This window comes from Lethenteron reissneri, chromosome 3, assembly GCF_015708825.2.
Source record: "Lethenteron reissneri isolate LAM-NWPU_2019-01 chromosome 3, ASM1570882v1, whole genome shotgun sequence".
Classification (NCBI taxonomy): Eukaryota; Metazoa; Chordata; class Hyperoartia; order Petromyzontiformes; family Petromyzontidae; genus Lethenteron; species Lethenteron reissneri.
Genome location: NC_083781.1, coordinates 14,708,781 through 14,736,613, shown reverse-complemented (window position 1 = coordinate 14,736,613; position 27,833 = coordinate 14,708,781). Strand labels below are relative to the sequence as shown.

Below are 27,833 nucleotides of genomic sequence, written 5' to 3'. Positions count from 1 at the left end.
TTACATAAGGGCCACTACATCGTATGATCGCCGCAGTGCTTGGCACACTTGGCTCGCAATCCAGAGGTCACCGGTTCCATCTCTCGGGGTCCGGCGGTTGAAACGCGGGGCAAGGTTGTTAAATCCTTTCCTCCTCCATCCACCCAGAAGTGGACGGTGGAGGTCACGTGTTGTGAGATAACGTTTACACGACTGCGCAGAAACTATTTTATCTTGTTAAGGTTTTTTCGGTAAAAAAAAACCTAAGAATATGAATCCTTGCAGTCACGAAAGCTTCAAATCTAGAATTATCTTGTTTAGATTTGTATAGCGCCTTATTCCAAGGCGTATTACAACAATTATAAAATTGTATATAAGATGATACTGGTTGATATCAAAAGTGGGGTTATTAAAAGTGGTAGTGTAGTGATGGTGACAGGAGAACGGGTGGTAGTGGTTGAGGGGTTAGGGGTTGTGATAGGGGTCGTGATAGAGGTTGTGGTAGTGATATGGGTAGTGATAGAGGTAGTGATAGGGTTTGTGATAGGGGTAGTGATAGGGCTTGGGGCCGTGATAGGGGTAGTGATAGGAGTAGTGATAGGGTCGTGATAGGGGATGGGGTGGTTATATGGGATGGGGTGGTTATAGGGGTTGGGGTGGTGGCTTGGAGTGGCAGTAGCAGCAGGATAATAACGTTGGGCTAGGGAGAAGAGACAGAGATTGTTTTAAGGGAGTAGCGGAAGCTGCAGGTTGTTAGAGTGAAGATGATTGTTTGACGTTCAGTGGGAGTTGGTTCCAGTGAAGGGGAGCAAGAAGGGAAGAGGAGCGAGACTGGCGCAGGCTGACGGAGGCACAGAGAGGGACGGTAGAGACTGGGAGCGGAGGCCAGGCGTCACCTGTGAAGTACCGGTGAGGACGCTTGACACCGAGGTTGAGGCACACGTGTATTTATTTTACAAGTTGTCACGACAGGACAGCACTAGAGGGGGTATCGGCCCCCTCACCCGTATAACTGGGGATACACCACTAGCTATCCCTAACCTACCCCGAGTCCTCCACTAACGGGCTAGGGGAGGCTGTCTGGCCCGACACTGGTGAGTCGGGCTACGGTACCCGGAATCCCAGAGTGCTGACTCTGGTTCACGGGACCACGCCGCTGGCTCGGTCCTGCGCGGCCCTGACAAGGGCGGCGTCTCAGGGGAGTCCAGGGCTCTAGCTACCCGGGTCTTCAGTCTTCCCTTCTTCGTTCTAATACTGAGCCCCGAGCTCTCTCTGACATCCCCTTTTATACCCCCTCCCGGATCACAACCGCCGGGCAGCCCGATGCGGACGTTGTTGCGGGCACCCCCCCCCCCCGTTTACTCCCGGAGCTCCGCCCACTGTGTTTGTTCGCCGTTTGCTCCTATGACCAAACAGCCCGTTTATAACAGCCCTACACCTGTACACAGGTGTGGGCTCTCCCTCACCTGTGATTTCACTGGCCTCTCGGTGTTCACCGTACGCTTGCTACAATTACATGTTTAAAATAACATGTCATATGTTGTACCATGTTTATTGAAGGAGAGGCCTGGACGTTATTATTACAGTTATATAAAATAAAATCTATTACACCAATATGTAAACAATTGCTATAAGGGTGGCTGTTAAAACGCAACGACGGTGTTCTTACATAACCTAACGCAATGTCTGAGAAAAAACAACAATCAAATCCCAGCGAGGCGCTATGCGGTTTTTTTAATTAAGAATTCGAAGAACCCAGAGTATAAAAAAACAATATCTCTGCCTACCTAACATGAATTATAATCCCCAAAGCCTTCACCAATATTTTTTGCTAAAAAAAATTAGATACAAATGTTAAATATTCCAGCATAATCATGCAGGGATATGGTAAACCGAGGTAATATTAATTCGTTATATCTTATTTGTTTGTTTTATCATCTGCTGCAGTTGTAAGTGCGGTTACATAATCCAACTTCAATTTCAATAAATAAGCAATGACAGGACACACGAAAAGGATTTGCAAAAACAGCTCATGTAATGACGACACAAAGCACACGTGTGGGTGTGTTCGTCTTTGTGGGGAGCGGTGGTGCCGTGGTTCGCGAGCTGCGCGACGAACCCTTCAACCCGAGTTCTATTCCCACACAAAGCCAACACCAGTGACGATTATCTAAATCGGTCCTGGGCCTCCCCTAGGTCGACTCAGCCTCAAGTGAGTACCTGGTGTGATGTTTAAACATCGCCACTGGGGAGACAAATGCGGCCAGACGTGGTGCTGGCCACCCAACACCATGTGCCGTGCCGGCCTTCATAGGTGCTCACGAACAGCACTTCCCCCAACAGTCTGTTAAGGCTATATGGGGGATCTTTGTGCATGAATTTCTATACCAACACTCGCCATTCGCCACTAAGTAACGATGACATCACCATGGCGCCTGTGCCTGGCCAGGTGCACTTTGAGGCCATGTGAAGTGTCCGAAGGCTCGCTTACAGGAGGTCACGGGACAGACCCAGGTGCTATGGGTTGAGTGATTGATATACTGGCAGATGCACCAGCTGTGTCCCCTACTGTGCCAACTTGTTGAATTTTAGCTGCCCAGCGCTCCGCTCGTTGTGGTCAACTGCAGCATGAATATACACACACACAAAGCCATGGGAAGAAAGTGCAGTCACACACTCCCCTACGAAGCAACCAACCTCAGTTCCATTCCCACCAATGGACAACATCAGTGGTCAGTGATGTTAAAACCACTTTCCCGGATTTTGCTAGGTTAATTCAGCCTGTAATTAGCATCTGGTGCATTGTGTAAACACGAGCACTGGGAAGAGACATACGGCCTGGTGTGGTTCTGGCCACAACACCATCTTGTGCGTCCTGCCAGCCTCCAATTGGTTCCCTGCAAACAGCAGTTGCCCCAACAGCCTATGGAAGCTATATGGGGCATGTTTGTTTTTTATATACACAAACACCCTATGAATACTGCATTCATTTAATGAAGAGAAGCCGAAATATCTATACATTGGCAATAACGCAATTAAGGGGAACAGTACGTTTTTCTCTAAATAGAAAACATTGAAGGAATAAACCAATGGCCCTTCAATTAATAAATCTTAGTCATTCAGAGCACTTGTCCTCCTTCCGGGTCAGTCATAGGGTGTGTTTGACCATACTTCACCACAATGGTCAGTGTTGCTGAGCGAAGTGGCGATGGTGGCTCTGGCTGCGAATCAGACTGAGCTCGTGTTTCTGTAGCACAGCCAACAGAGTGCCTGACGCTTTCCTTCAGGCTGTGCAGCACATCTCCTCTGTGTATAGGACATCATCCTCAACAAGATCCACGGGAAAATAGCCAGGAGGTGTCCACTGCACATTTCATCGCTTGTTTTCACTTTTCTCTTATCTCGTGCCAAGATGCTCAAGGAGTGCACATCTTTCTAACACCAATCTCTTGTGTTGTCAAGCCATGTGACGGCAATGTACAAACATGCTCACAGATAAAGTTTGCCACTGTATTATACGACGGATAAACAATAACCTGCTTAGCCTTTGGCGCGTGTCTGTAATCCACACAGATGCCATGAAACTGCTTTCCTGTAGGCATTGAAGTTCCCTGGCTCATCACAAGAGGGCAGTACTGCAAGTGGATTAATTATTAATCTACATCGATGTCCATTTGTACAACGACAGAACGTTGCCCCCTTGCTCGTTAATGAGTTTCTCCAGGTACTCCGCACTCCGCTTTCCTCTGCCATGTATAGCCACTCGCTCACGGAGTTGGTCACTCATCCCGATTTAGGGCCAAAGAGCTTGGGCAATTGTTGGTAGCGGTTTCCCACGCCTTTGAATCAAAGGAAAACTGTGTGCATTACACAATTGTAACTTTAACCCTCTCAGCAAAAAATGTGTGTGCCCTATGAAGATTCAAAGTCAGGGCCGACAGTTAACCTTAACGAGTCCACAGCACGCATGTTTAACGACGCTTGCGATTCACGGATGTCGTGGCAGAATCGGTCTCAATGCATACATCTCTGCTATCGTGGAAAAAGATCATCTGTTCCACGAATGCAAAGTGCCATCAATTAGTCAACAAAGCAAAACAATCAATGCATTTTTTTTAAGAAACAGAAGAAATTAGCATAAATGACAAATAAAAGTCATTTCCCCATCGATTACAACTTATAACACACAGATAATAAATACTTTAAAAAATGTAAAAACTTAAATTATTTTTAAATGCACCCCAGACATAACCTTAACGCCATTAATATCAGAGAGTGTTTTTTTTTTCTGGCCGGTACATTACCATTCAATTGAAATGACTGTGCTCATTAAGCAGCGCGTGGGTTTGAGTTAGCATAATAATGCTCAAATACTAAAATTCCATAAGTGGATAAAAATGGATGTTGTAGCAAGGCAACACTTACATTACGTGCTAAAACACACCGAGAAGTCCCCAAAAAAATACAATATGCACAAAGGGTGTTATCATAAGTGGCGTGCCTTCACAAACTTATGATGTAATACCATGGCACCCAGAGCACTCCAGTGTCAATACATCTTGCTGTGCGGTCAATTAATTTCAAACTCGACTTTGCAGTTAAATGTGAAAAGCTCGCCCAACGGACTGGCTGGCCTGCTGTGTTGTTTCCCCAAGGTGACATGAGAAAGACGGGTCATCAATCTCACTCAAGCGGATGTCCACAATGGAGATGGACACTAATTGCCTTAAGCCTGGAGGCCCCATGGCTTGGCACCAAGAATGTGTCCCTGCGCCACCTGTGCTTGTTCAATAAACAAGGGAGCAGGCCAAGACCAACACGCGCCGAGACTCCCAGGGAAGTGCGGATGAAGGGGGCGAGCACGCGTAAGAAAATGACAAAAATATTTCACGCAAATATTAACCCTTTAAAAATGTGTTCACACGTTAATTTATAGCGGAATGAAAATGAAAAAGGCACGGCACTTCCCGCTTCATTTCGCTAATTATTTTTCTAATCGGAAAGCTCCAGCTGCAGTCTCAAAAACTATTAACCTGTGCATGTGACAGAGACAAATGAAAGGAAACTAAGTAACAATTACAGGCTTTAAATCCAAATTCTGCATTATGACGACAAAATGTTGTTGTTGTTAATTCCCATGCATGGAGGTGTAATTTGATGGCGCCGGATCAACAGGTTAATCGTTGAAGTTAAGGAAACGCACGCCAGCCGGAACAAAGCTTACGCGACAAGCAGAAGCGTCCACGTGCACAGCAAGTCGCTGGGAGGCACAACACCGCTCAGCAACCGCGGTAAATCACAGAAAAATGTGACGGCCCCGGTCGATTTAGAGTTTGGAGCAAGTTGGGCGGAAATAACGGCAAGCGACAAACTGCAAACAAGGGTGCGAGCGCTGCCCCTATTTGTATGCGGGGTAGCATCTTGGATGGCTTACACAGGACCACTAGCAGGGTGCGCCTCCCGAGATTAAATAACATTTTGAAGAAGACTGCCCCGGAATGTAAACGTGGTGCATTAAGCAGCGCATACATATGATAATTTGAACTTCAAAGCGGGGACAAAGAACCCAACGGTAGAGTGCGCCATAAAAAATGTGGTTTTCAGCTCAAGGTCCTCAATTTCAGCATCCATCCCAAATGACATACTATGCATTAAAAGTTATCTGAATATGGGCAATTTGTGGCATTTCAGCAAATACAGATTAAACAAAAAAATAACAACAGAGTGAATTTCAAATTAGATTTTACAAGGATGGGATACGTTACAAGCTGGAATCCTGCTGTGTGCATAAAATGTACATGAATGTCTCTGAAAATGTCATGGCAAGTGTTGGAGTAGCCATGGCAAAGGAGGTCATGTGACCAGTGATATTAATTGGGGACGGTGAGTCAATCACAAGACATCTCAGCCCATCATGTTGGAAAACCTCAAGAATGTATTCCCAGATTGCTTCATTAAACGCGTCTTCCCTGTGCAAAATTAGACCAGTCTGAATAGAACAAATGAAAGCCCATTTCCAAGAAAAATGGCTATTTAAAATGTGATAGATGAATGCTTCCTGATTCACGTAGATTTGCAGATACCACTTGTACAAATGGGGCACTGCGGTGGCAAAATATTATCTCCCTCGCCTGGATACGCAGGATTTCAATCCCTAACCCAGACGATGCCAGTATATTTGTAGTTTTCTCCGGGCCCTCCAGTTTTGCCCTCCACTTAAAAAAATATGCATTTAGATCATTTGGCTGCTGCTCTGAATCCCTTGAGTGGTGATATCAGCCCCTTCGATGAGCCATCGTGTGGTCAGGTCGCCTATGAAAAATAACGACGAGCTCAGTGGGCTTTACCTGGTAAATAAAATTTTAACAAAATTAAGAATTATGGTATGAAAGGTAAAAGATGTGTAGCCCTACAATGACCTGCTTGCAGCACTGTTGGCAGAAAGGGCTCCACGAAAGGGGGGCTCAAAAGAGACCCTCTCTGGAGCCTGTGGTAAAACACTTGTACATAAATCACTTGAATTAGTCACGAGAAGCATTGGCACATCAGCCATCTATACTTCAGGGATTCATTTAAGCAAGAAGAAGAGCGGCAATAATGCATATCATTAAAAAGGTATTTTGTTCCCTGCCAAATTCATGATAAATGTTGCAAATGCCACTTAGGGATGCCACTGCCATAATTGGGCCCTCTGATAGTCGACACTCTTCTCGCAATGGTCATGAATTCTGCATTTTCCAACAACAATGGCTGGGGCAGGGCATGAGGTGGAGCGGGGAGGGGTGTATATGCCCGGCACATTCTGCAGCGGGGTTTGACAAAACCTACCGAATGAGAATCTCCAACAACAATATAAACAACAAAAATTGCTGAAAAAAAGCACCGGGTGACCACAAATCAATCTCATGCGTGCGGAGCGGTGGCCGTGCGACGCGCAGTCTTCAGCGGCGTCTGAATCACGATAAACAAACCCGGCGGACTCCCCGGAGGGTTCCACATCCAAGCCTCCCACACGTGGACACGGAACCAGTTACCGCGGGGAGCACTGCACTTGCTTCCCTTACAGCGGAGAGCCACGCGCGGGAGTGTCGGTTCGATGTGCGGGTTTGACGCCCGGCGATAGTTATCGGGCTCATCGCTGATCCGCAGACGTTTGGCAAGGGCGCAGTTCTGCCTCGGCGCGCAGCAACGCTGCCAAAAATGGCTCTGGTCAAAACGTTTGCTGCAAAAAGACGTTAAAGTCCCATTGAGAGCAGGTAGTAAAAGAGTGGGCAGTAAATTCCCAAATTAAGCTTGCTGCTAAATTTGGGACGGGGTGGTGCAGTGGTGCTCTGCACAATGCAATTATGAAACCTGATAACATCAGTGGCGAGTGATCTCTGCATCGATCCGAGGCCTCGCCCTTTACTAACCTGCACTAGCCAGTGCGGTGAAGTATGGCCAAACAACCCCGATGATCAACACGGTGCGGGGAGGCGGTCCTCATTCAGCAGTGGCAGCTTGTCCCACAAAGGGATGTAAAAGTGAAATTATTGCTGTTAATTAACAAATTATCAAACATGAAAGCATAATACATTTACAGGGAACCATCACATAGTGCACGCATTAGGATAGAATGCTCCCGCCATAATAATGTGGAATTTTCACCACTGGTTCAGTGTAGGAAAAGGAAATTAGCACTGCCCATGTAAACAGGAAGATGTTCTATGCTTGATAGAAAAACACAAGACTTGCGGCACATGAAGAGGGATTGCTACCATTAGCTCGGAGCCTCCTAGCAGAATAGCAGATGGTGCGAATCAAATTGAACAATAAATCAATCAAACGCCTTTATCTTAAAGTAGGTAAATTTCTATTTGGAACTTATGCATTGAAGAGCAGATTAACATTCTACAGATGGCTTCAACCATTTAAAATGAAACACTTATATTGCAACATCGACTATTAGCTGTACACTGCATCAACAAAGTACAATGAGCATTATATATATTATGCAAACTGGTTTCGTGTGCATGTTTACATGGTATTAATAGTGATGTTTTTCAAGTTAAATTGTTTGAAAAGGTTTGAGCAACGGTGATCTCCACGGGTCAAGTTTAAGTATCTCCCTGCTCAAACAATCACAGGGGGCAGTACTCGTGTGTCTGCTGGCACCCTTGATCCAGGCGTGGGAATGACACGATCCCACTGTGTGGGACAACCACTGCTGATCACACGTGGTAAGGGGTGAAACGTTAAACATCCTTTGATTGAGTTGTTCTTTTATCAATAGTAATACTTATTTAAAATTTTAATACGCCACACAATATTCGCTGACCGTCTGGCTGCTCCAAGAGAGAGAACGACTTCAGAGGCGCAAGTAGGAAGCACAGACTAGCAAGAACAGCAGTCAGATGGCGAACCCGTGCCAAATTCCTCCTCAAAGCTCTGCGGTCCTCTCTATATGAAGGCGTTATCAGCCGATGAACGAGTGTTGCTTACACGTGGGAGGAACTTAGAGCACCCGCAGTACATCCAAGCGTGCGGTGCAGCAACGCCGTACCCATACAGATGGAACAAGTGAAGTCCACGTTTGCTTTAACGCCTCTCCCTGACAAGCCAGGGTATGTCACCCCAACGCTCACGGGAATGGAATTCTACAACATTTCTCGTGTGATCCACCAACACGTGCATCCACAGCGCTGGCTTACAGGCCACGTGTACCACCACTGCCCGGCTAAAGGCTGTATCCATGTAGTCTCAACTGCATAACCAGTCCAAGTAGTGGTAAACGCTGGGAGAGGGGAGAGTGTAACAAATATGAATCTGTAAACACTCATGAAATGGCCGAAAACATCTTACTATATATGGCATCAAAGAGCTTGGGCAATCACAACCATCATTTAGACTGCAGGAGGAGGAATCCGATGAGCTATGAAGCTTTTTCTCACAGATGCTCAGTGGGTAATTGTCAGTCGAGCGTAGTTCCTCCTTCTGCCTCATGAGGCACCCTCTCTTCAGGAGTGAGCCAATATGCCGTGCGCGTTACAAGTTCTTACAATCATTTGAGGGTAATGAGCGTGCGGCGAATGTGGCTGCATTGATGCTTTCAAAATCCCATAGCAAAATTCTGATTTCAGATTTACACATTTTTTAAATACAAGTATGGAACTATGTCTAGGCTAATTAAAATTGTATGCTGATTTACCTTGTCTTCCTACTGACTATAGTGATATCACCTGATGCCACGTTACCCCACTTTGTGCAGGAAAACCACCGAAGTAAGTGAATGCAAGTGAAGTCATTTCCTATGAAATTACATTTCCAGACCAATCCTGGCAACAAAATAGGGACCATCTGAAATGTCGCATGTCGGTGATATTTGGATTTTTCGGATTGATCCATAAATCAGGAGCACATCTCTAACACTTACATACATATCACGTGATTAGATGCCATAAACATCTTTTTAAATAACACCAACAGAAGGTAAGAAAGATAAATAAATAAATAGCATCAATTTGCTGGCAGGAAGGCAGTGTGATCTGCTCAATGGTGGAATGTTGATGGCTCTGGATTGATGGAACTAGAATTACAGTCCAATTGCTCGTGCCGCAAAGAAGGAGCCGAAACAAAGTGCTGTTCTCCTGCAGAGAGGAGTGACCCGTCTAGTTACAGGGCGATCTCCACCGTGGCTTCTAGATAGCTTCAGATGCTGCTCAGGTTACAGAACAGCAACCATATAATCAACTGGGCACATTTCTAAAAGTGTAAATATCTTTGCTTTGTCTTCACACACGGCATTGACTTTTGTAATATGAACAAAACCTCAAACCTTTCCTATTTTCCCGTAGGATGAAAAGAAGAAGACAAAATAATTGTGTTCTGATGTCAACACAAACAAGCTCCTGGAAAACATCACCGATTAAAGGAAAGATCCACCCTGGAACTTGGGCAGAGATAAGACGAAACCCCAGGTGCACTCAGGTGCACTCAGGTGCCAAAAAGCCCGCGTGAAAAGGACTCAAATTATCCTCCCGCATGCACAGCTAGTGGCCAACCCTCATTTACTTTTTGGAAACCTCAGTTCGGGTTCACTCCTTTAATCCACGCACAGCTCATTAACTGGGAGATGGTTGGTGGCTCTGTCTCACAGTTGTGTACAAGGAGAGCTTGTACTTGTATTGATTCTGCTACAAACACGTACAACATTTGTTTTCATCCTGCGCGGGTGCATCCTTGTCAACATGACGCTGTGCGCGTGGTAAATGACACCCAACGTGTACGTTATGTGGTCACAGGGAAGCACGGGGGTTCTTTCCATGTGCAATTTATCGACGGGGGCACTGGTGGTGCACCGCTGTTCAAAAGGACCTCTAGCTTGCTACTTTTTTATTTATAACCTGACTTTTACAACGACATAATCGACAAAACGCAACTGTGTGCACATCACACGTACAGACCTTTAACAACAAAGCTGCTATATACTTCCCACTGTTTACATCAGTGTTCTGTAGTCACTCTACACACGTTCAACTCCCTTGGTTGTCCCCAGATATTACGTTGCTGTTTGTTGAGATGGTCACAAACTCCCCGAGAAATACCGTGTTTAATCTCCTTGCTGTCAATTATCTCCGAGATAATACTGTAGACCGTAATTACGAGAGGTCTACACAAGAGCAATATATGTTAGCATAAAATGACACTGTAGACAAGCACAATTGCACGAATTTTTTTACTTTTAATTTGGTAATGCCTCACACATGACGTTAAATGCACTCACTTCATAATATATAAATTATTTAGTGTTGACGCTGCTGCTATGTTGGCAGCGGTGCACAAACACAATTAAGAATAAAACGTAGCACATTCGTCAAGAACACTGTGGCCTCGAAAGAAAAAGTATGTAACAGGTGACGTTTCGGGCAAAGGCCCTTCATCATTGCAGAATCTTCCCTGCCTGTGGCTGGACCATGCTTTGCAATAACAGAAAATTAGGCTCTTGGGACAAACGTAGAGACTCCCACACTACCCAAATGAAAAGCCACAAATGGGCTGACTCAATCAATAAGCCGTGTCCACGGCAGCACGCAAGCCTCACATCGAACAGAGGCTCATTAATTGGGCAATTAGCAGCAAAGCTGTGCATCTTCCCCAGTTATTGCCCTGCCGCGTATTCCTGACAGCTTCAAATGTGCCTTTGCTTTTACATAATCACAGTACATCGTACAATAAAATGTCAAACTCTTTTTGTTGTTGTTATTGCATGTGCTAGTCCATTACATGATTATCTCCTGACCGTGTGAGAGATAGTGTTTATTCTTAGTGCCAGTGTTTCCTCGGACGACACGGTGTGTACGCACGGAAGCCTACGTGGGGAGTGGTGGTGCGGTGGTTTGCACGCTGTGCTTTGCACCTGGTCAGCTAGGTTTACTTCCCAACGGCAGCTGATGCCCGTGGTATGCGTTGTCTAAACTTGTACCTGTTGCCAAGTAAAACATTAGAAGACAAAGGCGTGCGCCATGCTGGCCTTAATAAATGCTCACAACAAGCGCCCAACAGTCTGTTTAGGGATCCGTGTCATTTGTGTGTGTGAGCATGCGTGGGCACGTGTGTGTGTGTGTATCAGTCAACCCATGGTACCTGGGTCTGTCCCGTGACCTCCTGTAAGTGAGCCTTTGACACTTCACGTGGCCTGAGAGTGCACCTGGCCTGGCACAAGCGCCGTGGTGACGTCACCGTCACTTCGTGGCGAATGGTGGTGGTTGTTGTCTATCATTCAAAGTCATAGCTGCTGCTGTCGAAACCAGTCTATTAATGGAATATGCAGTGTGCGAACCTGTCTCATACAATAAACATTCAATTGGTGAATTCTTGTTTATTTTGGCAAAGACATCTTAAGATGAGAGAGTGCATCTACAAGTGAAGCTGTCTTTCCGACAGACCTGTTCTTCACCTGAGGACGGCTGCTTGCGTTGTGGCCGAAACGTCGTGAGAATTTTATTTTATTATGTTTATTATTATTATATTATTTCCCTTCTACGTGACTTTACCAAAAGAACCAAGAAGATGAATCCCTGCAGTCAAGAAAGCTTTCAATCAAAAAGTGAACCTTTATTTCTATTTTCAGATGAATATATAAAAAACACGCCGACTACTGGCTGGAATTTTCCCAGGTAGCCCTTGCAAAAGAGGCAATGCTGTTTCAATTGTCTCAACGGGTTTATTTAATCTCCTGGTTAAATAAATGATGGAAAAACAACTATTTGGGGTTTAATGCAGATGCCAATGGAATACATCTGGTATTTCTGTTAATGTCACACAAAGCGTGTCAAAACTGGTATATTATAATGATAACATCCCAGGGTTGTAAGAGGTGGCGCTGGGTTAGGGAGACCTTCATCCAGCAGCGGATTGACAATTTCTAATGATCACATACACAATCTAGTGTCTCACGGTTCAAATAACTCGTGGTTGAAATTCCCCATTCCCAAGCCAGGGACCCACCTGTCGACTTCCGAAGCTGTGATTTGTATTGCACCCAAGTGCAGTGACGTCAAGGGTGTCACTATGGTGTCAGTGCCAGGCACTGTCACCAGAGTGCTACTGTGCATCTGGAACCTCTCTCTGGGGCCAGAGTGAGTGCGGCATGTGAGCGGGCCCGAGGGGGCACAGTCCTGGCGACGGCCTGAGAGAGGGCACATGGTAGTCTGAGTGAACCCGAGAGGGCACGTGACCGGGACAGGGTGGTGAGGGGGGCCCGAGGGGGGCTTGAGGGACACGTGATGCTCGGTCGAGATCCTTCGGGAAAGATCCAGAAGGGGGCTTGGCCGAAGGCTGAGCTAGGCCACGCCCTCGAGCATCAAGGGGCGGTCCCGGGAGCGTTCTTGGCTGTTCTCTGGAATCTACCCTCGGCGCTGCGTCTCTCCAACCTTCGGTCTTCGCTCGGCATCGTGGGTCAGTCAGAGAATGTTACTGGCTGACCCGGTTATGTAGTAACTCTGTTGGGGTCTAGTGTAGTGAGTGTACGTTATGTAGTTAGCCCTGTTGGGGCTGTGTAATAAACGCGTTGCCTCAAAGTCAAGTGTGTGCCTCCGTATTCAACACTACAGAAGTACAATGCACGTGTCTATAATGTGCAGTAATTATATTAAAAGCATCAATGGCATTGTTGTTCCTAAAACGTGAGACGAAGCAGTTGCTTATCACAGTCAGCCTGAGGAACAGCTTGCACCCTTGGGGCAGCTCCTTGGTGAAACGAGCTGCTGAGGGTGGCTACAACATTTTACAAAATTACCAGCGACCTAACGCACGTGCATCTGGCACTGTCAGTCAAATGCCTGCGCTCTGTGACCTGCGCCCTCCCGCTACACTTTGACTTCCGTCTTCTGCACATTCATTGAGGGACGCGCATAATGGGGATGCCTGCATACATATTTACGCGAGCGACATACATCATCTATTCCACTCTCCCAATGGCTCAGCGATAGCACGTTGCAGAGGTTTCAGAGTTTGAATTCAGCGGCCGCCCTGATTATCACTGCGGTGTGTAGAGTAATAATAATGCGCTTCACAGTGCATGTTAAATGTCCCTTGTTGTCATTCTCTAGCGTCGGCCATTGTGTGCAGGCTCACTTGGGATTGTAGATATGTGTGTATGCATGTTGAACTTCTTTCGTACCGTATGTAGCCAACCGTACTAATCGGAGGTGTGGAGAAAAGACAACAAACTAAAACACAAAAAAACGTAGCAATCATCGACCCCCTAACGGCAGACTAATGCCCTGGTTACCCTTGCAAAAGAGAATATCCTGGTCTCTTAATTTCTCACCGGTTTAAATAAAATTTGCTTAAAGCTGAACTTTACCTAAAAGCTCATGGTAGGTTCTCTGTGGTCTCTTGGGGTGAGGTCTCACAAAGACTGCATTGATACAAGGTTCTGTGGCAGTGGTCAAACATGCACACACATGAATGTACACGCATACCTGTGAACACAACATACACACACAAGTGTGGGCATGCACGCACACAAAAGCAATCAAGCTAACCTCCACATACATACACACAAAGACAAAATCACAAATATCCGCCCTATGCAGACTGTTGGGGCAAGTGCTGTTAGCGAGCACCTATGAAGGCTGGCATGGCACACAAGGGGGTGGGTGGCCAGCACCATGCTTGGCCACCTTTGTATTTATAGTAGTGATTTTTACACACCCACCAGGTACTCATTTTGAGGCTAAGTCGACCTAGCGGAGGCCCAGGACTGGTTCAGATAATCATCACTGGTGTTGGCCATGAGTGGGAATGGAACTCAGGACGCCTGGTTCGTAGCGTTCTAACTGCTGCACCACCGTTTCCAACCATGCGTAAACACATGCACACTCACACACGCACACAAATACACATGTATGATTGTATGAACACACACACAAACTTGCACACACAAAAGAAAATGCGCATGTGTGCGCGCTGGAACATTACGCACTAATGAGTGCACTGAACCACACATACGTGTGAGCACATACACGTACACATGCACGCAAACACACTTACGCTGCAAATGACTGCCTCACTCTACAAACTATGCCCACTATTTCTGCACAGCCTCTTGAGATGTGGTCACCTTTCGACACGGCTATATAAATCCAAATTGTATTGCATTGTGTTGCGTTCTCCATAAATGTCAATGATCATTCTCCTACCGAGGATATTTCAGCTAATATCCCAAGCCCTGTGAACAAACAGTACTTTCAGCTCCATGGTCAGAGTCGGGAGGGTAAAATACATTTCGGTACGCCCGAGCAGACTCACCAACTCAATCAAGTGAGCCAGGTGCGTGTACAACAGTTTGCACATGGGTGCATGGCTTTATCAATGTTTCTGGTGACCTATACCACACGCAGTAACAAGGCCGTAATAACACTTCTGTTTCCCGGTACCGAGTGTGCAGACTTCCCGTTATTGTAAGCAGTGCAGAACCGCGGTCGGGTCCAAAAGGCGTGAGTAATGCAATGTTCTTTTGCACAGAACCGTGCGATTGACATTATCAATTGGGCGAGTTTTGCTCAATTTGAGCTGCTTTCGTGTTGCACCAAAGGAATGAGATATTATTCAGGAGTCATTTTTGTTGTTTCACATACATCAGCGGTGCCCAAGCACAGATCCGAGAGTGATCATCTCGCTTTTAAAGCAGACGCCAAACACATCGTTAGTTTTCAGGGTCAGTGAAGCTAAATAAAAGCACAAAGTCAGGGGGTCATTTGGCAAAAAGCAACAACATGTATTGCGTTTTACATTTGGCCCAGAGCGTGCTTCATATCAGAGCAATTTGCTATCGGGGGCTTGTAGTCTTTTGGGACAAACACCGATTTGTGAAGAGCCCTTATGGTAATGACACAAGCCTGTTCTTTTTTTTCTACAAATTAACACAACAGAGATTTCATTAAAATGTATCTGCGATGCATTTACTGTACTATCGGCCAAGAACCTATGCACTGCTCGATGAAGACCTCCCCAAGTTTTTTCCATCTCTCAGGATCTTGCGATTCAACAATCCACCTGGTTCCTGCACAGGATCATCAGCTCCCAGTGCTTCCATATCCACGGTGCACATTACGCTGGGTGCGTTCCCTCCTTTGGCTGCCACTTCATCGGTGTCAAGACGTTAACTACCTCGCCTCATATACAGGAGGTCGTGGGTTCTATCCCGACCCTAACACCTGCTGTATATTTGGGGTTTGCACTTGGTCGCGTTGATTTTTCTCCGGGTCCTATGGTTTTTCCCGCCACATTTATAGTTGTCTGCTATAAAATTCCACATGATAAGCCACTTCATTTCTGAAAAAGAGCTATATAGCTCAGTGGACCAATCAGTTTCAAAGACAATGCATATACAGATAGTCCCCGAGTTACGATGGTCCGACTTACGATATTTCGATCTTATGATGGCAATAGCGATACGACAAAATTGTAAAATATTTTAATTTCGCGCGGCAGGCAAACGCAGCAGCATACGAGGTACGAATCTTGGTGAGTACAATATGATACGTTATGATACGTTTAATGCATGCACTATTTGGACACATGCAGGATGGACAACAGTGGCTCGACACCAGGAGGACGTAAAGTGACATTGCACGCGTCAGCACAATTGTTCAATGTAGGTCATTTGTGCAAATACGAGCACATTAAACTTCATATACAGTTGGTCCATGTAAAGGAAATTAAGTCCGAAGATTTCATCAGTCGTTGCTAAGTCAGCCATTATTTAATGTTGTGGAACAAGGGTGCTGTGTTCCAGAAACATTAAGGACAGGCTATGTATGTACGGGGAACTTCTTTTGCACCGTACGTAACCAACCGCACGAATCGGAGGCTACATATGAGCATACATGTGCTTCAGTGGAGTTTGCTACGTTTTCTGACATCCTATCGCAGAACAATGTGTACTTTTTGCTACAAAAAGTGGCATTCTAAACGTGTGCAACTGCTAGAATATCTTGCATCTGAAAATGAAGAGTTAAGTTGTTATTTTAGGATATGCTTCCATGCCTATGATGCAATCGTTATCCTGATAACACTCTTGTTAGGGTGGGACAGGATGAGTAAACACGCACAAATTATTAACAATCCCGCGAACACTGAAAAGCTAAATCCGTTAAACTCACCTTGGGCTCGTGAAAATACTGAAATCATGTAAATGAAGACAGTGATTCCTGAATGCGTATTCCTTCCGCATGATCCCTGTGCGTTGTCCAGAAGAGGCGTCGACTCAATGGGTGCGACTCACAAGTTGGGGAGAGGTGCCAATATTGCCTGGCAGATCGCTCTACGGATTTTCCCATGAGCTCCGTCAAAGCGGAGCGATGCATGCACCAGCCCTACAGCATGGCCCTCCGCCAACATGCGACTTCCCACCCACATCTGTCTCTCCATGGTCATGCGAGCAATGAGGCATCACTCACCAGGAAAATGCGATAGGCGTTCCCACGTGTGATGGTGCCCCAACAGGGATCCGAGTCCAGGACTTTGCTCGATACGTTTGTACGAGACAGGTTTCCACTGCACAAGACAAAGTAAAAGGTCAGACACACGGCACCTTAATACTAAACTCACATTCAGTTATTCAATTACTCAAACTAGCAATCTATTGTTGAAATGAGCAATGCGGATGGCACTCCACTCCACTGGCAGCCCTGAGCCGGTGGTGGAGATTCCACATTTCTATGGCGGGGGCCAGTCTCTTCACCGAATAACCACTACAATGCTGATCTTATTTATCACGTGTCCACACATGGTACATGACAGAGTGCAGCACAACTCATGTAGATAACAGGAGGGATATCACACGTGATTCTGCACCCATCATCTTCTGGGGCCACTGGCACGGCTCCCTGCAAGAGTTAAAAATGGGCATTGCTTTAACTCATACGACGACACCGATAGCACCATTGGAATGTACCCATAAAGAATGACAGCTGCGTTCTAGTGATGTAGAGCTGTGGGAGTATTAGGGTCAGAATTTCTAGATTGCTAGACATTCACACCGCTTGATACAATACATACTATTTTGCAATACATACTAGTCAGCATCTGCCTGGCCTTCAATAAAAGGTTCCAGGATTTAATAACACGACTGTAATAAAGATTGATATAAACACAAGTTCAATTATGTATTGTTAATTGAACAATACATAACAACTTAAATGGGTTAATCTGAAAAATATTTTGAAAAAGCCAGTGTCTCCCAGGACATGAAGGCATGGAGTGGCATTGGTTGGTTTCCACTGGCACCCCTAAGTCATCGGTGTAACCATCACATCCCCACCCACACACTCATCTTGAGCACTAAAGTTAAAATATTCAGCCAAAATATGTGAATTAGCACACTTCATATGGATGTCTCAAACACGGTGTGAGCGACTGTTCAAAGCTGCATTCACTGAAAGACTTTGAGCCACTGAAAGAGAAAGTGATTCATCACTGTTTTGTGCTGTCACCACAAATAACACTGTGTAACAAAACAAAAGTTGTTCCTGGGTAGGAAGTGTTATTTCCTAATTGCTTATTCCTCAAAAGTACAGAAAATGGCTATTATTCCCCACAAACTTTGCTTTTGTGACCAGGACAGTGATATTTTGAAATCTACCTCCTTTCAATGAGAAAACGTGGTGTGCATTTGTGTCATTCATTCAAATAAAGTGCTGGTCACATTTTCTATACTTTTTAGGCATAAGCAATTAAAAAATAACACTTACTACCCAGGGACAAAAATCGTGTTACATAGTGTAATCAATGCTCTTATCCGACAGCCCATTTCTAGGAACTAAACTTTTCATTACGCCCAAGTTTCTTTATCGGAAGACAACTTCAATTAGGCACGCGGCAAGCGCGCACCTCAGTCACCTCGCCCCCCCAGCGCCCCCCCCCCCCCCCACCGCCTCACCCCCCCCACCGCCCCGCCCCCCAAAACGACAAAAATCCCAAAGTGGCGATGGTTACACACTGCACCACATACTCACGTGAGGCTGAGTCGACCTAGGGGAAGCCCAGGATCCATTCAAATAATCGTCATCGGCTTTGGCCATGAGCGGGAATCAAACTTGGGTTGCCTGGTCCGTAGCAGAGGTCGCAAACGGGTTTTGATTCCTTACCCGTACCCGTACCTGGCCGCACCAGGGTCCCTACCCGTACCCGTACCCTACCCGAAATGAGTGACAAACGGTTACTCACCAGTGACTCACGGCCTACCCGTACCCGTACCCGGCCGGGTACGGGTAGCCGGGTATCGGGTAGGGTACGGGTATCGGGTACCCGATTGCGACCTCTGGTCCGTAGCCCAGCACGCTCACCAGTACACTACCCTCCCACAATACATGATCAAACAACGCCCCATGAATAACATGGCATAGGGAGGGAGGCTTGCATCCAGCATTCGAGAGATGAGATTTTTAAAATTTTACATTCAAAACCCGATGATCATTCCATGAAGAAAAGTGGGAGAAGCACTATTAATTCATCTGAACATCTCCTGTAATAATTTCAAAATTGTGGGTTCTTTGGAACTCAACCATTATTTTTCTCCCACTTGAGTTGAAGAGCCAACAAACAGCGTTGATGGCCAGAGGTTGTGTATTTTATGAGATGGGAACAGAGCAGTTTATACCAGAATCCCGTGCTCAAGGTTGCTTGATTGTCCTGGGGCCAGGCATGGCAACCAATGGTTGCATTTACACTGCTGGCTATATTTCACGCAAAAACATTGATACATTGGCCTCACAGGGCATCTGAATCTGACACGGAGCCAAGCAAGGGCAAAGGGAGGGGGCTAATGACGCGTTTGTACTGTTTGTTGTTGTAACGTTCTGACCCGCCTCTACTGGACACCTGTGAAGAAGAGATTTATAGCTCACGGATTCCTTCAGTATAAACATTCCGATTCTAATTCTGAATTATTGGACGCGACGTCACTCAGAATGCAACGTGAACACAATGACGGCCCGTCATCGACATGCATTTCGACTCGTTCACCGCATGTGCGGCTGGTGGCCTGGTTTGACTTCTGCAGCGGAAAAACAACTTGATGCCTCCCCCGAGTTGCGGCGGGCTGAATTAGCTCAGCGGCAGCAGCGTAGCTCGGCTCACAGAGTCGCAACGAGGAGTCCAATGCACGCCTGCTGACTAGCCCCAACCTTTATCATCTTCTTTACCATGATACAGAAGCCAACCAATCATGCCACTCTATACTTTGGAAACAGATCCTCATAGAAGGAATAATATTTCAAGCCTATTACCAGGTGGAATGGAAATTGGACTTGTTGCATGGTCAATATCAACATGAGTGTTGTTCTTGTTACATCCATGATTTAACTAAGCGGTTAATTAAACCCACTGAGACGCATGGTCCCTTTTGAGATATTTCTTACATCTTATTTAAAATGTATCTTACTGAAATCGTAAGTGCTATTAAAAGCTTATGGTTTAATTGCTATCAATGCTGATAGCTTCCATCGCATTGTTCGAGTTGTATGTTTCTGTAGCTGGATGTTATTTAACTTTATTACATGTTAACTTTATAGCTTTGCTTGACCCTGGTCTCAATTGAAAAAAAAGTTTGTCTCAACTGGCTGTCGCTATGATCAGCAGCCATGGTCAATGCACTGCTGGACAATGATAATCATGATGCGTTTTTAAGAAAAGCCCTTTACACCCAGAAATCTCAGAGCACTTTACATGCGACAAGGGAATTACGTCAGATCTCATCTCAACACATTTGAAAGGACACTCCCCGTAGCAGCGTCCCTGTGTGGCACAAGGTAACTCAGCATTTGACCTGCAATCGGGCATTTGTCTGCCGGCAGGAGGCAATTATTGCGACGTGTAATCTTAATTGAGTAACTTGCGAGTGTTTTACTGAATTTGGCAAATTTGGACCATGACGCTGGCACACACAGGCCTACTCGTTTCAAATGCCATCAGGGTATTTTAACGTCCACTTCGAAGCAGACGGCACGTATTTCACAGTTAATTCACCTGCGAAATTAACCATGGCAGTCTCTGCCGGATTCAAGCTGTGAATCTCTGCGACGAGCAGCGAACGCGCTCTCCCTGGGTCGCGCCATCGCCCCAATCAAAGCCTCCCCAAGGCTATCACCAGCTCTCACGACGGTCTGTCCGGTCCTCCAAGGTGGATGTCTTCTCTAGTGTCCCCCCTTTGGCTACCACTTCATCATTCATCTCAACCATCGGCCATTCTACCTTCGAGTGGTGTGCTCATGGGCAACTCCGCTTACCTTTATTAGAGTCACTGTGATGTCTCAAACTTGTGCGTGTTCTCTACCCCATGTGTTCCTCCTCCTCCTCCTCTCCCTCTCATATTACTTGCCAAGACATATGGTCCAAAAACATGGACATTGGCAAATAAAATGAAACAAAAGCTGAAAAGTCCAAAAAATAAACGTGGAGAGATGCATGCTTGGAATCACAATGGGTTCCCACCTGGCTTTAAAGTACACCAATAAATAAATGAACACAATGTCTCTTACTGGTATGCTGCACTTGAGAGATACATTCTTGGAGGTTGGAGTCGAGGATTTATTTGACAAGTGCAGGATGTAGTGAAAACAGCTAAAAAGCCAAGCGAGACGTGGCGAGCTTGCCATCCACAGACTTCGATGCCACATACTCGTACACGGCACGGTTGTTTACGTGCATGCAGACATACAGACATACGCGGAACACCAGCTGTGCGAGATTTAAAATGCCACCAAGCTAATGCTACATCATTGAAATTTGAATGAATGTGAAGACATTTTCCATGAAAGATGTAATAATGAACACCAAGGTGAAGCTCAACGTGTCCTCTTTTGCCAGCAGCCATGAGGCATTGCACCCACGTCTCAAACGCGCGTCAGGGCAGTGGTCCTCAGAGTGCAGTCCCCGGCCCCCCGACTGTCCACCACGCTGCTCCAGTGGGACGCGGGGCTATGATGCGGGTTGATCCGGAAATAATGACATGTTGCTTCGGACATTAAATCATATTTTGCTGAAATTTAATTAAAAAATTAAGTTAGGTAAACCACCCTGATTAAACTACCCTATCCCTAAGGTCTAAATGCTCCCCTAAAAAGCATCAAAGCTTCGTTGAAAATAAAAAAAATAATGTTCGGGTAATATGAATCATGTAGTACGAGTGGTATTTAGAGAGAGAAGTGAATGTGCCTTGTCACCAGGGCTGGGGGCTGGCTGGGGCTGGGTGGTCCACAGGCCAAAAACAGTTTGACAAACCTTGCATTGGGGCGTGGCCATTCAGAGATTTGCGCAACAATGTAACCTCTACGTAAGTCTGTGTTTGACACGTTCAAAAGTAACTTCAAATGCGTGTCACTGATCAGAGGCGAAGATAATCATTCGTGTGAAGTGGATGGGTCATGTTGGAACTTCAATTGGCCTCATAATGTAGTTAATTAATCACATGAAGCAAATTTGAGCGACGCATCTTCATGACAAGTGAATGGGAAAGTTGAACCATTCCACACTGAAATTTTAAGATTGTTACTATTACATTATAAATAACCATTTAAAAATGCATTGCTTCAGCATTAACATATAATGAATGGCACAAACTTAAAATTATTTTAAAAAGTCCTCAAGCATAGTTAGATGATAGACTCTGCTTAGGTACCAATGACTGCACAAAAACATTCATTTGCTTTTCACAGTTTATTTTGGCTAAAATTTGCTCTGCGAATTAAAAATATCAATTTGACAATCGTGTGACAAACATTACTCTGTATCAAGCATACGGGATAACTTTACAGGATCTCAGAAGTAGTTCTGCGAGATCCACTTTGGCAGGCAGTTCTCTCACGTGGGGTTGCACTGCCTTGCCAGAGTTCCTGATGCATGTCGTCTAATGCCACGATGCCGAGAGCAGGCTAACGATAACACTGGGGGGAAATACATTTTTATTTCTGCATAAATCACGCGCAAAAAATGTTGGGATTTTCATTCTTACCATCATTATCACGAAGGTAGTGATGCTCCAAATGGGTGAACCATATTATCAGTTACACCCACTTTCCTCTGCCGAGACGAGCCAAAATCAAACGGTGAAACTCTGGCCTCACAAGATACATGAATCTGGCTCAGGGCCAAATAGGGCAGGGTCGGGGATAATCGATGCATTCATTGCAAGCTACGAAAGTGACATGGTTCGGGTTCTGCATTGAAAAAAAAACCTGGCCCCTCCTCTCCTGAGCCATGCTGTGCTGGCTTTGCATGACACCAGAGTCAAGTGCTTTCATCCTCGCAGCGGCTTTTGGCTAGCCAAAGACGGTCACTGCATCGCGCGCTTTCAGATGCGCTTCTGCGACCGTCTGGAACGCTCTTCATTCTGATATTAGGAAGCCACTGGAGCTATGCACGTTAAAATAATCGAGAATGAAAACTACTTTCTTCATAAATGATTTTTGTGTTTAGTTTGTTGTCCTTCCCCCGCACCTCCGATTGGCAAGGTTGGCTACGTACGGTGCGAAAAGGGGTTCAACATACGTACGATAACATGAATGGGGATATGGCTGCCCTGTCAAGAGTGTTCAATGGAGAGGGATGGTTTTGTAGGCCCGTGCTCAGTGGGGTCTACAAGACATAACCCTCCCAAGGAGAAGACAGTGTCAGGATTTGGCCCTCAGCAATGCGTCGCGGTGGAAAGGGGCAGCTGGGCTCAACAGCACAGAGAGGGTCAAACCGTGAGGGTAAAGGGTATATCGGGCTTTCAGAAAATTGCCAATGCCATTTCAAAATGTGCAGAATGCAATGGGTTTATTTATTTGCTTGTTTTTTTTTATGTTTCAAATTGTTGTGCTAAATTACTTTTTGTGGAATGGTTTAACATGTCTACAAAATAAAAGAATATATAATTTTGCCTAGCGGGTCAGGTGTCACCACTGAATTTCAGTGATGCTTCTCATATTCTTCCCAACATAAGAAATATAACCTATACCACCTTCTATCATCCTGTATTACGTATTGATTCTTTCAACACTAATACAGTCATACATTATCCTACAGTCAAAAACTACCTTTCAGTAATTACTCTGATAGTTTTCATTGACAAATGTTCTGCTCTATCTAAAAACACATAAATCCTCAATCAGCAGCAATAATCACATTAATAAGCTCGGAACACTGGACACTTGACCACACCAAATCAGTATGCATGCACTCTTGTCTTCATGTGCTGCATCTGCTGGGTAGCAACGTGAATTAAACACTCGACTCACAATCAGAGGATTGAGCTCCAATCCGTATTGGAGGTCATCTGACCCTATCAGCCCTCCAGAGCAGAGGAAAAAAAAGTACCACTCTTAGAGAAGTCAAGAGTGGTCATAGTGTACAGTGACTGGCTCCTACCATGGCAATGTGGAATTTCCACCATCGGCTTAGGGCTACCAAAAGAGGTGAGCACTGTCCCATTGCACAAAGGAGCAGGGAGAGAATTGTATCTGGAGTGCCTGAGTCTTGACCACGACGTGGACTGACAACTTTCTTCTTGTAGAAGACTATTCTGACAGTGCTACCAGACCAGGTATAACACATACAGTTTAAGCTACAGATAAGAACAACTTACATCAGCACAGATCTGATATAAGCAACACATGCTCACATGACACTGGTGAGGGAAAGGCGAAGGCAAATGTCTTTATAACAAGCACACTCCAGATATAAGAGCACATGCACACTCTCCCAAGTGGCATGCCGAAATCTCACTTATAATCTACAGGTTCCCGTGGCTCTATGCGGGTTCGGTTTGTGCGACTTCGTGTATATGCAGATAACCTATTTCTACTTAAAATTCGCTATGCAGTATGCAGTTTGTATTCACTCATATGCGGCTATGCAGTCAGAGGTGGGACCACATTGTGTGTGCGTGCACCATATGTGCTCCACGGTAGGCAGCTGTCTCCTCGTGCAGTGCATTGTGGTTTGGGTGACCGTGCCGCCCATGCTACACAATTTGCTTGGTGCGCCCTTTTCTTGGAACGCACCTTCCGCATAAAGCGAGGGAATCCTGTGTGTGCCTTGCTATGGAGGGGTCCAGATTAACATCGGAGTTAAGTGCTCCGATGCAGGAGCATAGAGTCTCCTGAATTGTATTGGCCCCCACTGGTTATAGAGCAGTGTTCTTCACTGTCAAGGCCTACAGGCCACTAGCAGCCCCTGGTGGCCTTCAGTGTGGCCCCTGACGTGAGGCCACCGACAATACACAAGATGTACAAACACTGCTGGCAGCAGGCGGTGTGGCGGCCCTCACACCGGCGATGTGCCCCCCCCCCCCCCCCCCCTTTGAATATTAGTGAAGAACACGATTACAGACAGTGGCACGTTACGCAGTACCAGACCAGTCCTCCCCTGTCCCCTCTTCTACTCAGGCTCTTCCCAGAGATGGACCTGGAACTGTATCACATACCCAGCTCCCCGCTTCACACGCTAACCCAGCCCCTTCTGCCAGCACTCAGGTGATGGAGATGGATAGGGGCAGCCCGATAAACATGAGGACATCACGCCCACTTTCATCAGTCCCTATTTCACGGTCATTCAAATAAGGCTATTTTATTAGTGCGAGTAAATTACCTAATTACTCAATAACACAAACGTTCTGAGCTTGCACAATAAAATATTACTACAGAATGAACTAGCTAATCTCGTGAAATCATAAAAAAGAGCTGTATTTTTGTAAAACGAGTAAACATTTAACTTTTTAGGATACCACAGTTTGAATGAATGTACGTTGAACTTCTTTCACGCCATAGGTAGCCAGCCGTGCTAATCAGAGGTGCGATTAGCACGGTCGGGAGTTTAGCCTGCAGACTACACAGAGGCAAGTGCCCGTGTAAGAGCACCTTGTAGGACTGGTGCAGCACATGCCACGCAGTGCGGGGCCAGACTCCCCCACACATCTGTTCCCCTTCGTCTCCCCCAGCATGGAAAGGCAGACAAGGTGCCGCAAAGTCATTTTGAATGCCGAGTCGTCATAAGTGGCCCACGTCGTTTAATACAGCGTGCTTCAAAAAGATGTTAACACTTACATGGGACTATCGTTTGTAATGGAAACAGAACGGATGATGCTGCACTGTAACATGATAACAAATGTGTGTTAGTAGCTTCAAAAAGTCAAGGAGTCTCCACTTGTTCGCCATCGTTGTCAACGCGTAGCCTGGAATCTTCTCCAAGTGGTCTCCAGAGCCCAGAGGCACATTTATTGTGGTGTTGTTGCAAATTCTCAGTAGTGTTAAAACATTTTTGTAACACCCTGTATAATTTACCACGAATGTGTACGGCCAAAAATCGAACCCAGGTTGCAAGAATTGCAGCACAAGGCACTGACGCGCAAATCCACTGACCATAGATACTAACACACACATCTTCTCTCTCTCACTCCTGGTGACGCACGCATTATCTTATCTTCTTTGCATGATGTTAAATGCACAACCGGAGTAGTGCAAGGGTTAAAATACACTTTTTCACTAATGCATTAACTCACAATGGCATTACAAGCGCAGCAATTTCTATGCTCTATTAGCCTAACAAACAAAGTAATCTGGAACCAGACCAGCCGTGGCAACATTGATGACAAATTGCTTGAAATGGGGGTGGGGTTTTAGAGCTGGCATTTTCCAGTCCTTTTGCAAAGGCGGTAAACATTGACATGCAGGTCACCGGCTGTGCTGCCAAAGGCACGCTAAGCCCCTGGGCACGTGGTTTGATTAAAGTGGCCAGAAGCAGTGTGGGGCAGGCCGCGACAGTCGGAGCTGCATGGCGGCCAGTGAGCTCGCCAGCACAACGACGTATCGAGCGACGGTGTGCGTGAGAGTGGCACCGGTTTGATATGCTGCCATGACAATGAATTAATTGCCCAGGAAAGCCTTGGTGAGTTGTTAAGCCTCTTGTTTTCAGTAGTAGTGCAGCTTCATATTATTTGCGAATTTTCATTCATAAGTATTTTTGAACATCATCGGAAACCTACCCTGAGAAAAACAATGCACATGAGAGATTCAGACCAAAAACTCCGTACAAAATCGGGCAACAGTCTACTTCGTGCACTGCCTTCCTCATCAGGTGCACTTCAGAATCAAAATCTTGATTTAGACTGGAGGAATCCGAAGAACTATGAAGCTCTATTTCACGTCCAGTATGGGTGGGTGGGTGAGCAAGTTACAACAGCAGTACAAAAACACGATAGGAGTGAAAAATAGAGAAAATGGTAAGAAAGTTACAAAATGTAAATAAATAACACTTTTTTATGGATTATATAAGTCCGATTTTTCAAAACAAAATGTAAGCTTGGGCAAGGCAGTAAAACAACGAAAACAGTCCCAGAGCACACCAAGACAACACACAAATCCTTCAATAGAATGGCACATGAACATTGAACTATCGACATGGAGGTAAGGGTCAAGTGGCCATTGCAAGGGATACATTTCACCTCAACGGCTCTCCACGTGTACTTAAAAAGCACACTGGATTCAATTGATGAAGCATTGCCCGGCAGGATACGCACATTGCGATCGGCCATGGACCGCACCAACAGCAAGGCCCAAGCTGTTCCCTCCTCAACGCCCCTGTACCAAGTGATCAGTATTCCGTGGGTTAAAACGCAATTTTCAACTGCCTCTGCAACAGTTGCAATAATCTTGAAAGTGTCAAGGTTGTTGTGTGATCTGGCACTCAGGTGTAATCTGGCAGTGCAGAGATTACACGTTCCTGGACCTCTTCAGGCTGGTTCAGCGCTAAATCTAAAGCAAAAACACTTTCAGGCTTAGACCTATGGAGCGCATGAATGGCTCAGAAAGCTGGAGATTAAAACAATTACACCTGGATCAACAATAACAGCAAACAATCATGTGGACCAATATGACAGAGTGAAACGTAATGCACATGGAACAAGTGTCCCAAAGATATTGAATCACTCCAGCAACCACTCCGAGACGCAGGGGAATGGTAAGTTTAAGATCACGTTGCTTTAAATGTTTTCTTTAATTCCGTAAGTGAAACTTGACTACGCATCAAAAGCTCACCAGACAGGTTAATGGGACAATTATTCTAATAATGGCTAAACTAATATTAGGATAGAGCACACAACAATATAAAGATAATAAATGCACGCTCATAATCAAAGTGGAAGATAATGAAAACACGTTCATAACAATTAACCGTGCCTCAACAAAGGCATGCTTCTGGATCGATAACCGAAATGGAAAACAGTCAATATAAATCACATTTCATCAACACCGTCAGCTTTTAAGTCTCTCTATTTACATCGTGAGCAAGGGGAGTTGTTTGACATGTTTGACATTAAGATTGAAATTCTG

General features: G+C 45.5%; 1 protein-coding gene across 5 annotated transcripts in view; it reads right to left on the bottom strand.

Annotated features, from left to right (window-relative positions):
* Window positions 1-27,833, bottom strand: part of LOC133347352 (transmembrane protein 104-like) — a 133,326-nt gene that overhangs the window by 38,576 nt on the left and 66,917 nt on the right. For all 5 annotated transcript variants that reach the window (XM_061559593.1, XM_061559602.1, XM_061559582.1 and 2 more), the window contains one exon: window positions 16,926-17,022. In XM_061559593.1, coding sequence (XP_061415577.1) covers window positions 16,926-17,022 — 97 coding nt within the window. The remainder of the gene's footprint in view (window positions 1-16,925; window positions 17,023-27,833) is intronic.